Source organism: Lethenteron reissneri, chromosome 26, assembly GCF_015708825.2.
Source record: "Lethenteron reissneri isolate LAM-NWPU_2019-01 chromosome 26, ASM1570882v1, whole genome shotgun sequence".
NCBI classification, from domain to species: Eukaryota; Metazoa; Chordata; class Hyperoartia; order Petromyzontiformes; family Petromyzontidae; genus Lethenteron; species Lethenteron reissneri.
The window spans coordinates 17,165,034-17,184,759 of NC_083804.1; the positions used below are offsets into that span (position 1 = coordinate 17,165,034).

Below are 19,726 nucleotides of genomic sequence, written 5' to 3' on the forward strand. Positions count from 1 at the left end.
GTTTAGATCATTAAGATTATTTTGCTGCTATACATTTCCACGTGATAAACCACTTCCTTGACCTTTCATACTTTTTAGCCAGGTAACTTCTGAAAAAGGAAGCTAATAGCTCAGTGGACCTTTGGTTGGGTTAAATAGTTTTTTAAGTGATTTGTTTACTTTTCCTGTACTTTGCACTCCTATCGATTATTTTGTACTGTTGTTGTAACGTTCTGAGCTGCCCCTACTGGCCATCTCTGAGAAATACAAGCGAAAGATGACGTCACGGATGTGAGCGGGTTGCGATTCGTTCTCCGCTCCGATGACGTCATCCACCAACTCTCGCGATGACGTTCGCTCGGCGCGGTGACGTCACGACCGTTCTACGTTCTCATTGGCTGAGCCGACCCAGCTGCTGAATTTAAACGTTTGTTGCCGTGGATAGTCGCTATCGACATACGGCTCCCGCCTTCGGTCTACCTCAACATACAAGTTACGTTTTATATTCCGTTTATATTTCCATTACTTTTTTTTTTGCGCCACCGTCGCGTCAACCGCCAGCTCGTTGAGAGTTAAAGCAACGACACGATATCGAGCTCTCGTTTGAGCAAGGCCTGAGCTAGGCCTCGCAAGTTTTAATGTATAGTACGTTCGAGTAAATTCGCATTATTAATGTTAATCTATTGCTGTACGCTGTAAGTGTTTGCCGATGCTTCATCTGCTTAGTTCCGAGTGTCATTTGCCGTGGTTAAATCTACATGTTTCTGAAAAAATGTTCTTTTAAATATACGACCGACACGCTGGTGATTGTTAAATCGGTGAATGTGTTCGTTACGGGTTTACTTGTGGAAACGTGTTGGAGTCGATTCTAGATTTGAAGCTTTCGTGACTGCAAGGAATCATATTCTTAGGTTTTTTCGGTAAAGTCACGTAGGTGAAACATCAAAATTAATGAAAATAAAACAAAAAATCACGACGTTTTGTGTTGCCTCCGAAACGTCGTGATTTTTTGTTTTATTTTATTTTCATTAATTTTGATGTTTTACCTACGTGACTTTACCGAAAAAACCTAAGAATATGTGTTGGAGTCGCTCTGCGATCTCGGGGGAGGAGGGGGGAAAACCCACAATCGACTTGTGACCACACAAGAAAGTTCAACGCATGTACTTGCGGTTACGCAGGGGTCGATCGATGTGCAATAGTCAGGTTTCGCGTTAACGAGTCGCTTTTTCTGGGCGGCGTGGCTACAGGCGGAGGTGGAGCGCGCGCGATGGACGACGCGGCATCGTTCGCGGAGTTGTTGACCTCTCTCAATGAGATGGTGGAGCAGCGGCTGCAGGAGATGGTGCGCGAGGTGGAAGAGAAGCACTTCGTCTGGCTCGATGAGATTCTGGGAGAGGCCAAAGGACGCTTCTGCTGGTGCGACCGTAATCCTGGGTTCTGTGTGTCACCGAGCTGCGTTATTTGCGAGCCTAACACTAACCCCCCCTAACATCGGCACGCAATTGAAATGGTAAACATTCACAAATACTTGTATAAATGATGTCGATTGTAGTGGAGCGTGTAAGTGCATTTTGTTCACTGGAATCTTTCGATTTTGATTCAAGCTTTGCCGCAATTTATCCCAGATGGTCTTTTTTGCGGCATCCATGTTTGATGTTGGTGGTTATGTTTGATTTATTGGTGGCTAAGGTGTCGAATTTGATGCATGTATCACCATTTTGAACGAATTATGTTCTCTGCTCCACTGGTAAGCCATCATTGTTTGCCGCTGAAGGCTTAGAGGATGCTTGGACTTCGAAGCAGCTATGTGTTTTTATAGTGTTCGTGCAATGTTCGAGTGACTGTGTGTTGTTTTTGTCGTGGGCATGTGTTGTATGTGCTTGTGTGTATGTATTTGTAGGATGTGTGCCATTTTTTTTATGTTGTGTGATATGTCTTAGATGTGTTTGTGAGGTTCTTATGTATATAATGTGTATTTGTGATGTTTGTGTACATTGTGTCTGTTATGCATTGGTGTGTGACACGACTACAGCGGAGAGCCTGAGTTATTGCCAAAGACACCGTCAGCCAAGAACCGCCAAAAGAAACGCAAGTCCCTTCTCGTTAAAGACCCCAGGAAGTACGTATCAATATTGTTTGTCTGCATTGCCAAAGCCTGCATAAATGAGTAATTCCAGTTGTGTTTTGTTTGCCAACTACAATCCGCTCTGGTGTTATTGTGATCAGAATGCGCGACTCCCTCCGGGAGTCTCACATGTAAATCCTAGTTGGGGAATGACTCTGCATATTTTTTCTCTGGGGCTGGCAAATTGAGTACTGTTTTGATCCTTGGAAAGCCAGGACTAATTGTCCTGTGTTGTGATTGGCATGTATCAAAGAACGTGTCATTTATAGGCCTGTATCGGATAGATTCACAGAGATTTATTCTTACCATCGAAATTAAGTAGATTAAATCATACACGTGAGAATAGATTTTTCAAATTGATGGTTTAAAATCATTGTATGTGGTATGTAGTAGATTCACGTTGACACCTGCATTCACTTGAGGGCATTACAATTCAGAAAAAATAAATAATGTTTTAAACCTTCACACTTGAAGAGGTGAGCTTTGCCCTACTTGTTGGAGCATGGACATATTTGCCGTTGACTGTACGAGCATACGCTGCACGACACAATGCACTGCGTTGAGTGCACGTATGTGCATTTACATGTATGCACGTGTGCATGCTTCCGACTGTCCCTGCTTCCAGATGCTCGTGGGGGTCCGGCCGCAGAAGCAGTGCTCGCCGCTCACTCCTCAAGACACACCCTTACCCGGTGCTTGCGTCCCTCACAGAGAGGGGAACAGCATCACCCTTGGTCAAAGCTGCCACACAGGCCACGCCGCCGGGCGAGCCGGTACTAGCCATTGTCACTGGCAAAGTCGAGTTGGCTGTGGCATCTGCGAAGGAGAAGTTTGTCTTACAATGTAATGACGGTAGTGGCAGTAGTGACTTGGAGACGCAGGTGGGACCTGGAAAAGTCAACGAACCAGAGTCGAGTGAAGTCGCAGCAGTGGAGCCTGGCTTTGACAATATCTGCCGCACCCTGATGAAGGATTTCACCAGCCTGACTGATTCACCTACCCCTCAGCCCACAGGTGTGGCTGTTTGTACACACATCACTTGCAACTGCTGTTTATTATTTGCTTTTCGTTTACCTTTTCCATATGTTATTCTCATTGTGATCTGCGATACCTTCAAGCGACCTTGGTCCATAGAGAAGGGGATAACACTGTTTTGTTAGGTTGATGCCTCACACTTTTGATCTAGCACTTGGACAGTTACGGTTGGTGGCTAACATGAAGATTTGTGAAATACCCAAGCCTCCTGGGCTATGAGGTGGCCAGTAGATATCGATACAAAAAGTGAGTTCGTTAACCTGCCTTTAGCTTTGAGTGATATGCTCTCATGAACATGGTTGGGTTGCTCTAGTTTCCTCCAAAAAGCAAAACAAAAGCTGTTAAATACAAATAAATAATGCAGCATCCTACTAAAGAAGTATTTTGAAACTTTCCTAGATAAATGGCATTTAATGTTATCTTAGCAATGGCCTATGCATTGCGTCGATGGATGCTGCTTTAATCGCCAACCTTTCGCCCTATGTTGCTGTGTTGGTACTGTAATTTGTTATTTAGAAAATGCTGACAAGGTCCCAGAGCGACTGCAGGTGAAGAAAAATGAAGTGAAGCAGGAGGAGAGACCCCACTGTACCCTCACGAGGTAGGCAAGTGGGCTATGCACAGTGTCCATGCCAGCCAAACTCTGCAGAATGTCTTAATTAAACCTGGATAACAGTGTGAATCTGTCTGCTCTTTTAGGTAACTATTATTCGTGAAAACGCTTGCATAATCACCTCTGGTGACCAACCACTTCAGGTAGTGGAAAACATGAATTGGATCAGTTTGCCATGTGACTCATTCGTAAAACAGGTGAATATTAAGGGTTTTTATATTCGTGAAGAGTCGTGTATATTTACTCAAGCCAGGTGTGATGGTGCACACCTGTAATCCAACGCTTAGAGGCACGGATGTGGATTTCATGAGTTATCGTATGCTGCAATACTCAAACCCATGGGTCTCTAAAGTATGTAAGAAATGGAAATATACCAAATTGATTCATGACCCGTTTGTCAGCCTTTGAGCTACCTCCTCATGTGCACGGTTGGTATTCTCTCTGCACTGATTGGGTATTGATTTCTTCCCACATGAAGTAAAATATTCTATCTCATGTCAGACAGTCCTGGACAGCTGGGGGAAGGGAGTTCCAGACTATGGTTCGCAGAGGAGATTGAGTGCCCTTCCTACTGAACAAAGGTTGATTGGGGGCTATATTGGTTGTGTTGTGCCTTCCAATAAAATGGAATTGTCCAAACATCCTAATGTACAACCCAACTGCAATAGTCACGCAACTTCCTAGATAGACAAATAGCTGTATTGCTCTAATAATGTATAGCATTAGTCAGTAGGGTATTTTCGTCTATTTCAATGCTGTTGATCTGTGCTGTTGATTTATGATTGTGTGATCCGAATGTGTTACTGCACAGGTTGCAGAAGAAGAAATCGGAGAAGAGTACAGCAGAGAAAGAACAACCACAGAAGGTGCGTGCTTCTCAAATGTATGGTGTGAAGCCTCCATTGAAATGACATCTTGCTATTAAAACCAAAGAGGCTCGTCAAATAAAGGACGCTCTTTAGATTATGATGTTCTTAAATCGAGGACATTGAACTTGACACACTGGTTAGGAAAAGGTTATTGGTTTTGAACATTGGTTACATTTATTGAATGTATCACCCTGGTTAAATGAAGGATTTAATTGAATGTGATGTTTAATACAAAGAAATTCAATGTGACACACTGGTTAAATGAAGGACAAATATAATCCGACTTTTGGATTAAATAAAGGACATGAAAGTCGATATGATCCAATAATCGAAATGGGAACATATTTTTATTAGATTGCATTGGTTATATAAGGTACATTACATTTTACAAATTGGAGAGGTGGTTGCATGTCCGAGAATTGAGCTTGAACTACTAAGATCTTTACTCTCCTGTATTCAAATCCAGGTTTCAGCAGCCCATCATTAAACTGGATCGTTAAATGTGGAGATGTTATGGTCTCAATGGCTCCACACAAACACCTTAAGTTTTAGGAATCCATTTGATCAATTTCTTCAGTTTTTTTCTATAGAGTAAATACCGTACAGCAACACAGTTTTATACTAAAAAAACATTTATATTTGATCATCTTTACCAGAATTAACATGACCCTATTTTACAGGCAGGCAGACGGACTTGACAAAGCTAATGGATTAATACTTTACACCTTTTTTGGAAAGCATTAATGAAACTCGCTGAACTGACTGTACGCCTTCAGAAGCTGGCCAAGGTTTTGCGGAACGCATCCATGCGGTCGATGCGCAGGAACCCCACGACCCCCACCGGCAAAGACATCGTTGCAACTCCCACGAAGGCTCCACTAACGAGCACACGAAGCAGCCCTGCCGTGATGTCCACCACCCCTTCGGCCCACTGCTCTTCAACCCCGAGCGCGAGAGGTGAGAAAAGCACCAACCTACACCAGGGGCCACGTATGGGGAAATTGTGAGACGGGGTGTTTAGTGATTGTCGTATGCACTCACTGCCCACGCCCTCTTGCTTACGAGCCTAAATCATTCCGGAGACCCATTCGTAAGTTGAACCGTTTGTAAATCAGAACACTAATGCACTGTATTTAAATGACAATATGGTCGGTGTTATGAAATGTGTTACGGTTTAACAAAATGGGAAGTATTGTTAAACTTATTACATTGTATATTTGCACGTAACACTAAAAAAATACTGTATAGTAAATAAAACGAAATAAAGTAACAAAAAATAACTTTTATTTTCACTTATCTTGAGTCCTGATGCTGGCTTGCATGTCGGAAGTGGGGTCAATGAGAGGCTACAATTGCACACACACAGGGCACGTGCACACTCGCACATAGACACACATGGAAGCATGCACACACATCCCAACAACAACAATCCCCCTTATGGCCTTAACAGGCTGGTGGGGCAAGTACTCTTAGCGAGCAGCACCAATGAAGGCCCGCACAGCACACAAAGGGGTGAGTGGTCAGCGCCACGCCCGGCTGCCTTTGTCTCCCCAGTGGTGATGTTTACACACCGCACTAGGTACTCATTTGAGGCGGAGTCGACATAGGTAGACGCGGGACCAATTCATATAATCGTCACTGGTGTTGGCCGTGAGCAAAACTCAAACTTGGTCGCTGCTTTCGAACCGCAGTGTGCTAACCACTACACTACCGCTCCCCAAACACACGTTCACATTCATTTGCACACGCAAAAACTCCCAGTGCGAGGCCAACTCGTTACATCTTCCGGAGGATCGCTCTTCTGAATAAAATAGTTCCACGGTTCAGTTTGCAAGTGCGAGTTCGCGTTTTAAGTCAACGGAATTTTTTTATATTTCATGGATGTTGGTTCGTAAGTATGGGTTTTAGTAATTCGGGTGTTCATAAGTCAAGGATTGTCTTTATAATAATTGTGGATCACATGAATGTAGGTGTAACACGGTGAGCACGTCAAACTATTGTGGGGTTTTGTCTATGAAAGTTTTCATTTAAAGCAAAGCAATTTGTTTGTTACAGAGACTGGAAACGATGCAGATGCGATGCAAGTAGTAAGGTGAGTTTCCTTGCCACTCAAGTGTGAGTTTTACATTTAAGGCTCAAGTTAAGAATCAGAACTAAAAACAAATATCAGGTGAGTGCTGTACGTAGTTAACATTTTACTCCAACCAACGTACTTTGGTAATTTTGGTAATGAATGTTGTGATGATGGAAGTGATGGTGACTTCAAAGGTCATTGTCAATAACATTAAAAACGGTCATTTATATTCGTTTATTCACACACGTAAGTAAGACGGCAGCGGATACGCTGCGGCTTCATACATCAATTAAATAATAGAAAATGAAATAATATATAGGGGTAAAGTGGTGAGGGTAGCAATGCAGTGTTATAGAGGGGAGAGGGAATGATTATGATGGTAGTAATTAATGGTGATGTGGTCAGGGTAAAAATATTGCGTAATTCTGATAATGGTAAAGCTTGTGAGTGGTGATAATAGTGATGGTATTGTTTGTGATGACATTGGTGGTGTTATTGGTGATGGTGGTAGTGATGGTATAATGAAGGTAGTAATGTTGCTGATGATATCCTCCCTATGATGCAGGAGACCCAGCCTCAAGCGAGCCCTGCTCATCGGCTTCAACACCACCCCGATGAAATCACCGCCCAGGAAGAGACTTCAGACCATCCCAGCCAAGGTGCTCAAGGTATAGCTCCTGCGCTTGAGTGTGAAAGCACAGCAGTTGTCTTTGTATCGATTCAGTCATCACAATCATCAGCAATTATAAATCCTCTGCTGGATTCTTCAGGTCCCCACCCCCAAGTCCACCGCCACATCACACAGTCTTGCGATGCCACAGTCCACCCAGCACTTGCACATGAGTTGATTTCATCACTCCATCTCTGCCGTGAATAGCCTCTCGGGAGCGTTATCTACCTTCGCTGCCACACCATAGTTATTTTCGACCACTGGTCATTATGCCTTCTAGAGACATTGTAGCTAAGGCCACTTTTGTTAAGTCAATATATCTGTGATTTTCACATGTGCTTTAAGCCCCATGTGTCCATCTTCAGGTCTTTTAATGTAAGATGATAAATTGCAGATGCCCAAATTACCCTTGATGCTTCTCTTCTCTGATCTTGGAAACTTATCAGGTTTTTAAACCTGAGTAGTGTTGTACAACAGGAATAACAGGCGCTATAAGCTTGGGCTGGTGACGTAGCCACGAGATGGCAAAAAACTTAAATGGAGGGGGTATGCTGCATGCTGTATCTTACGGCTCAGAAACTGCGTGATAACGGGCGTGTTCCAAGTTGTACAAAAACTGTTCCCGAATAGAAGAACCATGTTATAGCAATAACGGCGTTGTGCGAACACACATTAAGTGAGGACTTGCCATACTCCGGTTTCCTCCCACACAAAGTGAAACACGGATTGAAAAGGAATTGGTGAAGCATACCAATGCATTACCTACCTAAAACAAAGGAATCTTAAGTACTCGTTGAGGCTTTTTAAATAAATGTGAACATTATTGTGATGACATCCCCTCCCTACCCCCCCCCCCCTCACACTGTGAAGCGTGCAGTGACTTTTGCAGAGACCGGGCCACGCAGCTTTGTGAGCCAGATTTGCAAGGTTTTTTCACCAGGGAGGCCACTCCTGGTTGGGCATCCCGCAACCCCCAAGGCCATTGTCAAGCCCGACGCCCTGCGCAAGGCTGACTCCAAGGTTTGAGGATGCCGGCCCCCTCCGCGGGGGTGGTGAGGATCGGAGTTGTGGATTGAAATGAGGAAGCTGGCAGGATTTCCTGTTACAGATTGGTGTTGTTGATCGTCTATAACCAGTTCATTTGGATTGTGTCCAATCTCGGGAACGAAGTAGGGTTGAGCCTTTGATAGGTGATGACCATGCATAAAACAGGTGCCATAGATGGTTACATTGACAGCAGAGTGGCATTGCAAAAAAAATTGCAATACTCAATATTTTATTGAACCATGCTCCAACGTCTACGTTGTCCGCCTTCACCAACCCACACTGACGAGTGGTGGTGAAGTATCGTCAAACAACCCTGACGATCCACATGGTGTGGGGGAGGTCCTCATCCAGCAGTACAAAGCCAAAAGGAGCTGTTGAGCATGTGAAAAGTTTTAACAAACTGCAAGGTAAAATAAACTGAAATGTCAATTTCATGAGGAGTAGACCGCTTTAACGATGAACAACTAGATGTTTTGGGCAAAGTGGAACTCGCAATTGGAGAGTTGTGAGATATGTCTTGGTGAGGGAAACTCGGTCTGTAATATTTAAAGTGCCAATAAAATGAGAACCATTTTACCTAAAGAACCATTTTGTTGGAATTAAATAGTTATCCTATGGATAGAGTGACCCCCACACCTTACAAAGGTGGAATTCACATCACTAGCTCATAGCCATCAATGGAGACAATAACTACCTCGTTTCTCACATAAGCAGGGAGAGAGACACTTAGATGTTTCACTTGGCTTTCTAGTTTTTTTTTGTTATGAACAGAACCAGCCTGCCCTTAATCACTGTCATTCCACGTGTCTCTCCTTATCGTTTTTGGAGGAGTTTGTGAAAATGTTAATGAGTAACGTTGATAGATCTGAATGTAAATCGTGGGTATTTTCATAAGTCATTAATTAATACTCCTTGTATTACATTGCACAATGCGGTGACCATCTTTGTTTGATGCCATGCTTCACCACGCTGGTCAGAAGAGGCTTGCCCAACAATGGTTCAGAAATCATTTACCACCGATGTTAGCCAATCTCGGGTTGCCAGGTTCATAGTGCAATACGTGAACCACTGCACTACCGCTCCAACCCACTCTGGCTTGTGTGGATTGCTTTGTCAGTATATCCTGCTTCTCTGTACACAATTAAACCCAGGTCTCCCTTTTAAAAGGAGACTTCCCATCTCGGTGAGCATTACTTGGTTATTACGCCAGTATTGATTTTTCACGAAGTTGCTATCCATGATTTTGGCAATCTGCGAATCACATCTGGAACTCTGCACAGCTGCATCAAGAGAGATATATAAAGTCATGAGATAATCTTGATTTGAAGCTTTCGTGACTGCAGGAATCCATACTCTTTGGTTCTTTCGGTTAAGTCACGTAGGTAGAAAACATAATAGATCATGATGTTTCGATCGCAACACGAGCAATTGTCTTCAGGTGAAAAGAGGCCAATTGCTTGTGTTGCGATCGAAACATCGTGATCTATTATTGTTTCTACCTACGTGACTTTACCGAAAGAACCAAAGAGTATAGCGATGAGAGAATGTGATGTGAGAAAGTGATGGGACAAAGTGATCGCGTGTTATGATAATTTTCATGGATTTAATAGCTTATTTATGTGTTTAAGGTAATTCATTAATTATCCACAAATGTTCGATTCACGTGCATTTCTGGAACGTATCCCTCACGACAGGATACTGTGAACATCGTCTGTTTTGGTGGTTGTGGCGCAGGAGAGTGAGCGGCAAGCGTTGGCTGACCAGCTGAAAAAGAAGCAGGAGATGGATGAAGAGCGCAAACGCAAGGCCGAGGAGACCAAGAAGCAGAAGCTCGAGGAGATGAAGAAGTGAGACCTCAAGTGCTACGGCATTAATCATCAAGTTGCTCCGTATTCAATGCAATACACTTTGAGTTGCACAAATCCTCAATTGCATTGTGTCACGAAAGCCTCAAATCAAGATTATACATTTGTAATTCAGAAATATTGTCTTTTAGATGCTTTTTGCCACTCATTCCCACAAGGAAAGTTCATTTTTGTTTTGTATTATTGAGTTAATACCAGGAGCCTGGTTCATTTAGAAAGTGGGGAGGTAAGATTCCACATTTTTGCCAGAATAACAAGGATGGAGGAATGGAGCAGTATTTTGTTAATTTATCTGTCAAACGTCACTGAAAACTGTCTTGCCGTTAAAACCGCATCTGTGTGGATCAATGTGGCTATGTATGTAAAGCTTTCACAATGCCCGTAGCCAACCATACAAATCGAAAGTGCGGGCAAGGACAAATTAAACACAAAAGCAGTTGTAAAGAAATACTTTTTAAATTTATATTCCGAAGTGCATAGCTTCAGTAGCTTCTTAATAACGAAAGAGCGTTCGAGATGGAGGAATGGAGCAGTATTTTGTTAATTTATCTGTCAAACGTCACTGAAAACTGTCTTGCCGTTAAAACCGCATCTGTGTGGATCAATGTGGCTATGTATGTAAAGCTTTCACAATGCCCGTAGCCAACCATACAAATCGAAAGTGCGGGCAAGGACAAATTAAACACAAAAGCAGTTGTAAAGAAATACTTTTTAAATTTATATTCCGAAGTGCATAGCTTCAGTAGCTTCTTAATAACGGAAGAGCGTTCGAGATGGCCGCAGAAGCGCATCTGAAAGTGCACAATGCGGTGACCATCTTTGTTTGATGGCTAGCGGCAAGAAAGATGCTATCATCATCATGAGGCGCAAATCGATCGACGTATCGGTCCCCCCCACGAGACACCAAAGGGCGATCCGACCCTGCACTTGCCGCCACGCTGAGTAGACGCGAAGGGCACGGTGGGGAAGATCGACCTCAGTCGACAGTGCGGTATTACGTGGCATTGCAGTGTATGGCAAGTTCGCCGCAGCAAGCGTGTTGCATGACGTGCCGGTGTCTGGGAGTGTGCAGGAAGCGTGAGGAGCGGCAGCAGAAGGCTCGTGAGAAGATGGAACAGCAGGAGCTCAATAAGAAGAGGAAGGCCGAGGAAAAAACGGAAAAGGTTCTCAACGCCACGCACGGCATCTGCATTGTTTAGTCTCTTGGCCACCGTATCCGATTCATCTCTGCGTCTCGATCACATTGGAATGTTGGAATGCAATTACGAAAAATTTTAAAGGGAATATATTAACTTCGGATGCTGCGTAAGTGAACGTTGTGTTTCAGTGCCGTCGTGACTTTGCTTCCACGTGCGCAGGAGGAGGAGGAGCGACTGCGCAAGGCAAACGAGGCGAAGAAGCTCCCCAAGACTCCCGTGCCCCTGCTCAGGTAACGGTGATCACGTTGTCAACAGCACTGCTCCGATCTGTTTCCATCCTCTCGGTTTTGCCTTGGGAGAGTTGTCCGGTTCGATTGTTTTGTTTAGTGCCATACCATGCTAACCACTCATGCATCCAGTGACGCGAGTTTTATTCCCGGCCATGGCTAACATTAATTCCGAACGAGATCAGAACTGATCCAGGGCAATCCTCTTTCACCGCACTGACTAAATTGTAGAAGTACGGTTAAACAACCCCCTTGACCAACGTGGCATGGGAAGGTCTTTATCCAGCTAGTAGATTGACAGGAATGAAAATTGTTAATGTAAAATTAGGCAGCCCAGGCATGGTGCTAAACCCACAGCACCCCATCATGGGGCATGAGTTTCTTAGTAGGTGCTTTCTGATTGTAATTACCCTTATTTCTAGATTTGAAGCTTTTGTGACTGCAAGGATTCATACTCTTAGTTCTTTCAGTAAAGTCACGTAGGTAAAAAATGAAATTCAAATTAATGAAATTGTTTTTATTTTTTATTAATTTGAATTTCATTTTTTACCTACGTGACTTTACCGAAAGAACTAAAAGTATAATTACCCTTATTGTCTGCAAAGCTAAACAAGGGCTGTTTTTCGTGTGTGTGTGTGTTGCCCAACTGTTTGTGATGCTGGGTTTAACAGGGCTGTCAAGACCACCTTAAATCCTGGATCCAAAATGCTTCTCAACCAATCGATAAAGGTGAATGCATAAGCAACCTCGTGGAATTTCATACAAGGCTGTGCCCTTGTGTGCCCGCACGTGTATGCGAGTGCATGTTTGTGTTCGTGAGGAGATGGGGTGGAGTGTTTGATACAAAACACAAAAAGCAGTTTGGTTTGTTGTCCTTCCCCACACCTCAGATTAGTACGGTTGGCTACATATTGTGCAAAAGAAGTTCTACATACATACAAAAGCACGTACAGTAAACCCTTCATATTAGCGGGGGATACTTTTCTGGAGAACAGCGCAAATATTACATCCGCGAATATTAATACTTGCAATTGTATGCATGTGTGTGCATGTGTACCTGAACGGAGAGCGGTAGTGTACCAGTTAGTGCCATGCGCTACGAACCCGGCAACCTGAGTTTGATTCCCACTCATGGACGACACCAGTGTGACGATTGTTTGTCACTGGTACGGTGTGTAAACATAGCCACTGGGGGAGAAAAAGAGGGCCGGGCGTGATGTTGGCCATCCCCCGCCCCCCCGGCCATGTGCCGTGCCGGCCTTCAGGTGCTCACTAACAGCACTTGCCCCAAAAGTCTTATGGCTATACAGGGGATCTTTATCTTGTACCTGAATGTAAGTGTGTGTTGGTGTGTGAATGTATGTCTTGCGTGTATGCAATTGTATGCATGTGTACGAGTGCACTTTCATTAATGCACGTTTGTGTACCTCTACGCATGTGCAAGTATGTGCTTGTGTGCACTTGGGTGCATGCGTGTGTGTGCACTTAGACCTCTGGTTCTCCTTACCACCTCTGCGACCCTCAGTCTGAAATGTCCTTCCCCCTGCCATCCATCCTGTCTACTCCCTGTCCCTTTTCAAGACCGTCCTATGAGTAGCTCCCTCCACCTATAAAATATGCCCAGTTTCTCTACAGAATCTTGAGATTGGTCTTCCTTAGACACTATATAAATGTATTGCTTTGTATTATTGATTGCATTTCCCCGTTTAATTCATTCCCATATGTTGGCATGCAAGCTCATCATCGGCTCGCAAGGTCCTGCTTGTTAGATTCTCGTTCACCCATGTCCCGCCCCCCCCCCCGTCTGGTGGCAGCAGCCGCAGATGGTGGACAGCCCACAGACGTACGAGATGACCCCACAATCCGCCACGGTGCCCAAGCCGCCTCAGATAATAGGCGAAAACTACGGCATAGACCTGGAGAGCGGGGACTCGACAGATGACGAGCGCTCGCCCAAGAAGTCCATCCCACTCTGGGCCACAGGTTGGTGGGGCCGCAGGTCGGCCAGAGGGAATGGCAGGAATGTTCTGCACTGGGCAAGCAACTGGGGCAGCATGAGGATGCTAGTGGGGGGTTACATTTCTTTGTACACAGTGGCCATCATGCATGCAACAATGAATTGATGAATTAAAATCGATTTCCATTTATTTCCGTGCTCATGATACACACAGAAAATGATGCTCATTAGAATTACTTGTTTTATGCAAATTATGAGCAATTTATATAATACTTTTTCATTTAGGCTAATATAGCTTAAAAGGCAATGTACACAAGACAAATTAAGTAATAAATACAAACTACATTAACAAGGACATAAAAAATTACAGTATTGAATCTAATAGCAACCCCGAAATTCATTGAATCACCAGGAGGGGTAAATAGTTACTTACCTAGTGCATGCGTGCATGCATGAAAGTAGAGAAGCGTGCACAATGAGCAATGCGCCGAGCGGATAAATTAGAGCAAGGCAGGACAGGTGGGTGCGTCAGCCGGTTATCTCAGCACTTGGCCAAAAACACTTGGGTCTTGTGACCAGCTGGCAAGCCTTGGACACTTCACATGGCTCTCAAAAGTGCACCCAGCTTTGACGATGCCACCATCAGTTATTGTTGTTTTGTGTGTATGCGTGCTTTTGGTGCTCCACGCCGCCTACAGACCAGAACCTGGCGCACACCCTCCAGGAGCAATACGCCACCCCGCCCAACCTCGACGAACTGTTTGATGCGATCGAAGTACCTGACCTGGAGGTGATCTTCAACAAGCGCAAGAAGTGTTACGTCAGTCGTTCCAGCTCGGCCAACTGGAACTCGCCCCCGCTCAAGAATACCAGGCTTGGCATCCTGGGACACTAGTGGGGAGCGTGGGCTGTCAAAGCGCAGCGCTGCGCACGCGACAGCGGGCCGGTTGGGCTTGGTGATAGGGCTAGCAGTAGGGGCTGCTCATATCACGTCTGGTTGGCTGGCAGGCGCAGGGGTAGGGTCTGGTTTCGGCATGTGACAATTCACCCGCCGGCCATGATTAGATTTGAGAAATTATATTTTGACTTTGCCTAAGTGTAATACTGGCCTGTCAACTGCATATAATAAAAAAAATGCTTTTTAAAAATCCTAAGCTTCATTTGTGAGCATAATAACATTTTAATTGATAAATCGGTGCATTGTTACTTGCATAGTCTGGATGGCCCTTTGGGTGTAGTTTATGACTTGGGATACTGCTAGGGTCTCGTTGACTATTGTAACTGGGTTAGAAGTAAGGTTAGTGCTGTGGTTAGTGTTATGGTTATGGCTAGTGTTGGAGTTTGAAGGTCTAGTTGGATAGGATCAGATCCGCTGGTGTGCTCCATTCATGTAATAGGGTTCCCTACCTCCCCCTCCTGTTGCCAAGCGTGCACTTTTAACTTGTGTTCTCAGCAGAGGTGTGGACTCGAGTCATGTGACTTGGACTCGAGTCAGACTCGAGTCATGAATTTGATGACTTCAGACTCGACTTGGACTTGCATAACAATGACTTTGTCCCACCTCTGAGGTGTGGACTCGAGTCATGTGACTTGGACTCGAGTCAGACTCGAGTCATGAATTTGATGACTTCAGACTCGACTTGGACTTGCATAACAATGACTTTGTCCCACCTCTGGTTCTCAGCACCTGATAATTGTCCCATGTTACTGCTGCCCCCTTGGAGATCTCCTGATTTACACAATGAGACTCTCGTGTACATTCACGAACATTCGCCAATACACAGTCGCTACTTGGTGATTCACATTCGGGGGTTGTGCTGTTAAAACAATATAAATGTGTGATCGAGTTAAAACAAAATCTATTTTTATGATGAATTTTGCTGAAGCGACACGTTGCACGTGCAATGCTTGAGCCCGAGGACTCAATTGCGACGGTTTTTGTGATGTTTTCCCCTCGTTTTGTGACACCAGGCCAGCATCTGTCTTGCTTTAGAACTGCAAATGAAACCTCGGACACTGTTGGCAGTTGCACAGGAGCCACTGTTTGAAAGTATACAGCACTGTGATCCTGCTGTTACAGATTATTTTGGGAATGCATTTTGGGTAATGCTCGTTCTTCTGAGCGGATGGTCGGAAATTGTAATTCTAAATACAAGTCACAATCTTTTGCATGCCTTCTATACTTTGTTCAGAGGGGCCATTGAATGAAATGTTATCTGAATATAGATGTTTCTCTTGTAAGCCAGTGTTAATAAGTCATTTAAGCATCATCTTCACTCGCACTGGTTCTTGCCAATTGATAGGCAGGCTTAAGGTGTGAGCAGTCACATGTAAGTTACTGCCTTAAATCACTTGTAAACAGAAATTAGTCGTGGTCAAGAAGGATTTTTGTTTATTAAAGCTTATGCCAAAGTTAAATCTAAAAGCTAGTCCGGTTTCCCAGCTATAAATATTCCAAAATGTACCGTTTCACAATCACCATTGAGAGAAATAGGGTTGTATTTTCATTGCAGACTCAACCCGTACCATTTTGTGCTGCCAAAATGCTTTCAATAGGCGTAATTGGCCTCTAGACTTTTAGACGCAACAAAAACTGCAGTTCTTTAGAGCAGGAGGTGGCAGTTTGTGTCCAACGTTGACGCACAGTGCCGCCCCTCTACCCACAATGCACTGCTGTTGTTTGACGTAGTTTTAACTTCTGTGCTGGCATCTTAAGGTTAGTTTGGCAATGCATATTTAGATGTATTCCACCTTGACCGGGTGCCTTATACGCAGGGTATCGGCAAAATCCAAAAACTCTTGCTCACTCTGCGCTTGGGCTTAGGCTCTGCACAACTGGACCGTTTATTGGCTAACAGTACCAGAAAATGATGCGCATTAACAAATAATGCCATTACTGCATGTCAGAATTGAGCATGTAATTAATGTTCTCTTTTTGCTTCATCTTTGGCAAAGTTCCTAAAACCCCTCCCCGCCCCCCCATCCACCCCCCATTAGTGCAGGAAGGAATGCGATGTACTGTATTACTGTCGGTGTGCCTGTAAACGCTTGCTCAGGGCTTCCCAGACTGCACTGTTTGGTGCGAGACAAATTGTCAACAGTATTAAGGTCTGGAATGTGTGCAGGCTTACATCGCAGTGAAGGTTGGAGGACATTAAAGGTGAAGTGAGAACTGGAGTTTGGGCAGCCCTGTCTTAATCACTGCCTCTTATGCAGGATTGTGGTGAATATTTAGTTTGACGTTTTGTACAGAAATGCATAATGAATGTGTTGGTGTAATGCTTTGCTGCAATGCCTTGTATGGTACTTTATTTACCCTTAACCATGGACACGTTGATGTGCCGTTGGTCACTTGGAAAACCTCCTGTCTGTAAAATTATTACTTTTAAAATATATTCGCAATTGTAAATTGCATTCATAGCAGCCTCGTTGACAGGTGGGGTCGAATCAGTCTACAATTGGAGATTTGTGTTAACCCACTCGTGTTCATATATCACCTCGCCATGAGAATTATGTCTGTCACAGAAACTGCTTTTGAATTTCCCTAACGCCGTGTGCCACTATGCTCAACCTAGATTGCATCACCCTTAATCCTTCACCCCCCCCCCCCCCCGAGCTGCTAAACTCGCCACTCTCCGACCTTGCCGCCTCACGACAACTCAGTCCTCGAAGTCTCCTCCCAATCGATGAAAGTGATTAATGTGAGCGGCATTATCAAAACGTCTTAAAAGGAACCAGTGCCAAAGCAACAGAGGCGATGGCAACTGTTTGGGCATTGATCATCACAGCAGACTGAATTTGCATCTCTCATTCACAATGTGTGCCACGGTTTTTTTTATTTAATTTCCCCACTTGCACCATTCGCAATCTTCGTTTGTATTTTTTTATGTATCGTGATATTTAAAATCTCGACTGCCGTGTATAGCGAGTTTAATAAAGATATAAAATTTTGTTTTTGCTGAAAGGAAAGCAATGTTTGTTTTGGCCAAAAAGCCTCTTGAAAACTAATTTGTTTATAACTGCTTTTTGTGTTGAGTTTGTCCTGCTGCACCTCCGATTATCATGGTTGGCTACGTACGGTGCGAAAGAAGTTCAACATGCATATGTAATGAGGGAGCGCCATCCAGGGGGTAACGAGTACGGGCACGATGATGTCATCGGGGTCCAATCCGAGAGGAGGGGGGGATATGATCGGGCTGGTGAGGCATTGGGAACCCTCGAAGGTTCCCTGGATGGGGTGTGGCCAGAGGCGAGGATTTGCTCCACCAAGGGGGATAAAAGGGAGAGCGGGGGAAGGTTCGGGGTCAGTGTGGAAGCCTGGGTTGCGTACGGCGGTGCTGCCTTCTCGCCACGGGCCACGTGGGACGGGTCTTCCCTCGGAGCTCGCCTCCGCTCCCAGCGTCGCCGTCAGCCAGCGACGAGGCCGGAGAGTGGAGTGAGCCCCCCGGGAACGCGGAGAGAGAGAGGCGCCTCGTCCACGGGTTGGGAGAGTAGAACCATCGGGAGGGAAGTGAAGCTGTGTGGTACCGTTTTGAATAAAGAAGCATTCAACAAGCTCCGTTGTGGAAATACTTTATTACACGTACAAGAAGTTTAAAACAATCCTTCAAGTTTGGTAGAGAGGTTGGGTTGAGTCAGATTGATTTTGTGGATAGAGATTTGATATGGATTCACTGACATTGTATGTGTAATCGGTGTGAATAATTCATTTCTAAGGAAAATGACTAAATGTAATAATTAGATATGGTGTATTGGGGAGAATGAAGAACTGCTGGATGAAGTAGAAAAGATATCCCACCATTGAGGGATGATGAAAATGATGACGTCTTGTACAAAGAAGTAGAAAAGGCAATAAAACATCTGAAGGAAAACAAGAATCTAGGAGTGGGCAGTATAAGCGGAGAAATGAGCTATGCAAATTCCATACTGGTGTAATGAGCGACTTCCACGACACGTCATGCAGACGGTACTTTATTTCTCACACTGGGCATAACACAGGCCAACACTATTCTTCCTGACACTGAGTACAACACGATATTAACGTCTCTACTGGCGACGCCGCCGATCACTCGGCCACGCCGCTAGCTAGCTGTGTGACGATGACGGCGATGGAAACCACGCAGGAGATCTTCCACGTGGCTTGACGACGGAGAGATGTCGGCGAGTAGCGACAAAGCCAGGACCCCACACATGAGCCCCAAGCTTGGGGTTTGCGCCCCCTTATATCCACCCAGGCGTGGCTCAGCCCTGCCTCTGGCCACGCCCTCTCGTGGAACCTTCGAGCAGATTCTCGGAGTATCTCTGCTAATTCCACCTGTTAACCTTTGCCCCAGATACAGCTTCCCTGATTGGTTGTTAATTCTGTGCCTGTACCCGTGAATCCCTTCCCAGGCCAGCAGGTGTCACCCTGTCATTACACTTGTGATGATACCCCGATTGTAAAAAATACACAACCGTCGCATTAATGATCCACATGGGGGAGATACGATAGTACTATTAAATCGATTAAAAGTGCATACTGAGGGCTATTTGGCAGATGAACGGGGAGAAATTTGGAAAGATAGAAACACAGTAAAGCAAATATTGATGTTAAGGCTTATACTAGAGAAAGCAAAGAGAAATAATAGACTGATCTTCAACTGTTTCATAGATTTCCAGAAAGCATTCGGTGTTCGACTAAGCAAGCTAACGTCGGAAACATTAAGACCATAAAACACTGCAGGATATAGGTGAAATGTCAAGAGTTGGCAGTAAAATTTGGACAAGAAATATGAGAATGGTTCCCAACAACAATAGATAGACAAGGAGATCCACTATCACCAAACAACTTCGACACATGAAAAAAGTGATAGATGCCATTGAGGACAACAGCACGGCAACATCTCTGCAAGGAGAAGGAATAAGTAAGCATAGATTCGTGGACGACATAGATCTGATGGAAGAAAGCGGTGTAGTATTGCAGGAAAGTGCCCGTACACTAAGTCAGGAAAGGATGCAGGGCTGAAGATTAACGTGGAAAAGATTATGGTGTTCGGAAGGGAGGACATTGAAAAAGAAGCAATA

At 44.5% G+C, this 19,726-nt stretch overlaps 1 protein-coding gene across 5 annotated transcripts; it reads left to right on the top strand.

Annotated features, from left to right (window-relative positions):
* Positions 1-388: 388 nt before the first annotated feature.
* On the top strand, positions 389-18,198 carry INCENP (inner centromere protein). Of its 5 annotated transcripts, none has more exons than XM_061560252.1 (16): positions 389-470; positions 1,228-1,398; positions 2,015-2,101; positions 2,733-3,121; positions 3,659-3,743; positions 4,567-4,621; positions 5,401-5,581; positions 6,680-6,716; positions 7,264-7,366; positions 8,239-8,388; positions 10,150-10,262; positions 11,353-11,443; positions 11,639-11,709; positions 12,378-12,435; positions 13,521-13,689; positions 14,362-18,198. In XM_061560252.1, the coding sequence occupies exons 2-16, from the start codon at positions 1,250-1,252 to the stop codon at positions 14,556-14,558; spliced, it is 1,935 nt and encodes a 644-aa protein (XP_061416236.1). In that variant the 5' UTR covers positions 389-470; positions 1,228-1,249; the 3' UTR covers positions 14,559-18,198. The 5 variants fall into 5 exon arrangements, with proteins under 5 accessions (XP_061416236.1, XP_061416238.1, XP_061416234.1 ...); XM_061560254.1 differs by lacking the exon at positions 389-470 and adding an exon at positions 505-674 and having other exon boundaries at positions 1,230-1,398; XM_061560250.1 differs by lacking the exon at positions 389-470 and adding an exon at positions 548-624 and having other exon boundaries at positions 1,230-1,398.
* Positions 18,199-19,726: the final 1,528 nt, after the last annotated feature.

Excerpts from the sequence above, each read along its gene's own strand:
- INCENP (XM_061560250.1), top strand. Across the intron at positions 5,582-6,679 it reads TTCAACCCCGAGCGCGAGAG|AGACTGGAAACGATGCAGAT; the intron begins GTGAGAAAAGCA and ends TGTTTGTTACAG. Across the intron at positions 8,389-10,149 it reads TGCGCAAGGCTGACTCCAAG|GAGAGTGAGCGGCAAGCGTT; the intron begins GTTTGAGGATGC and ends GTTGTGGCGCAG.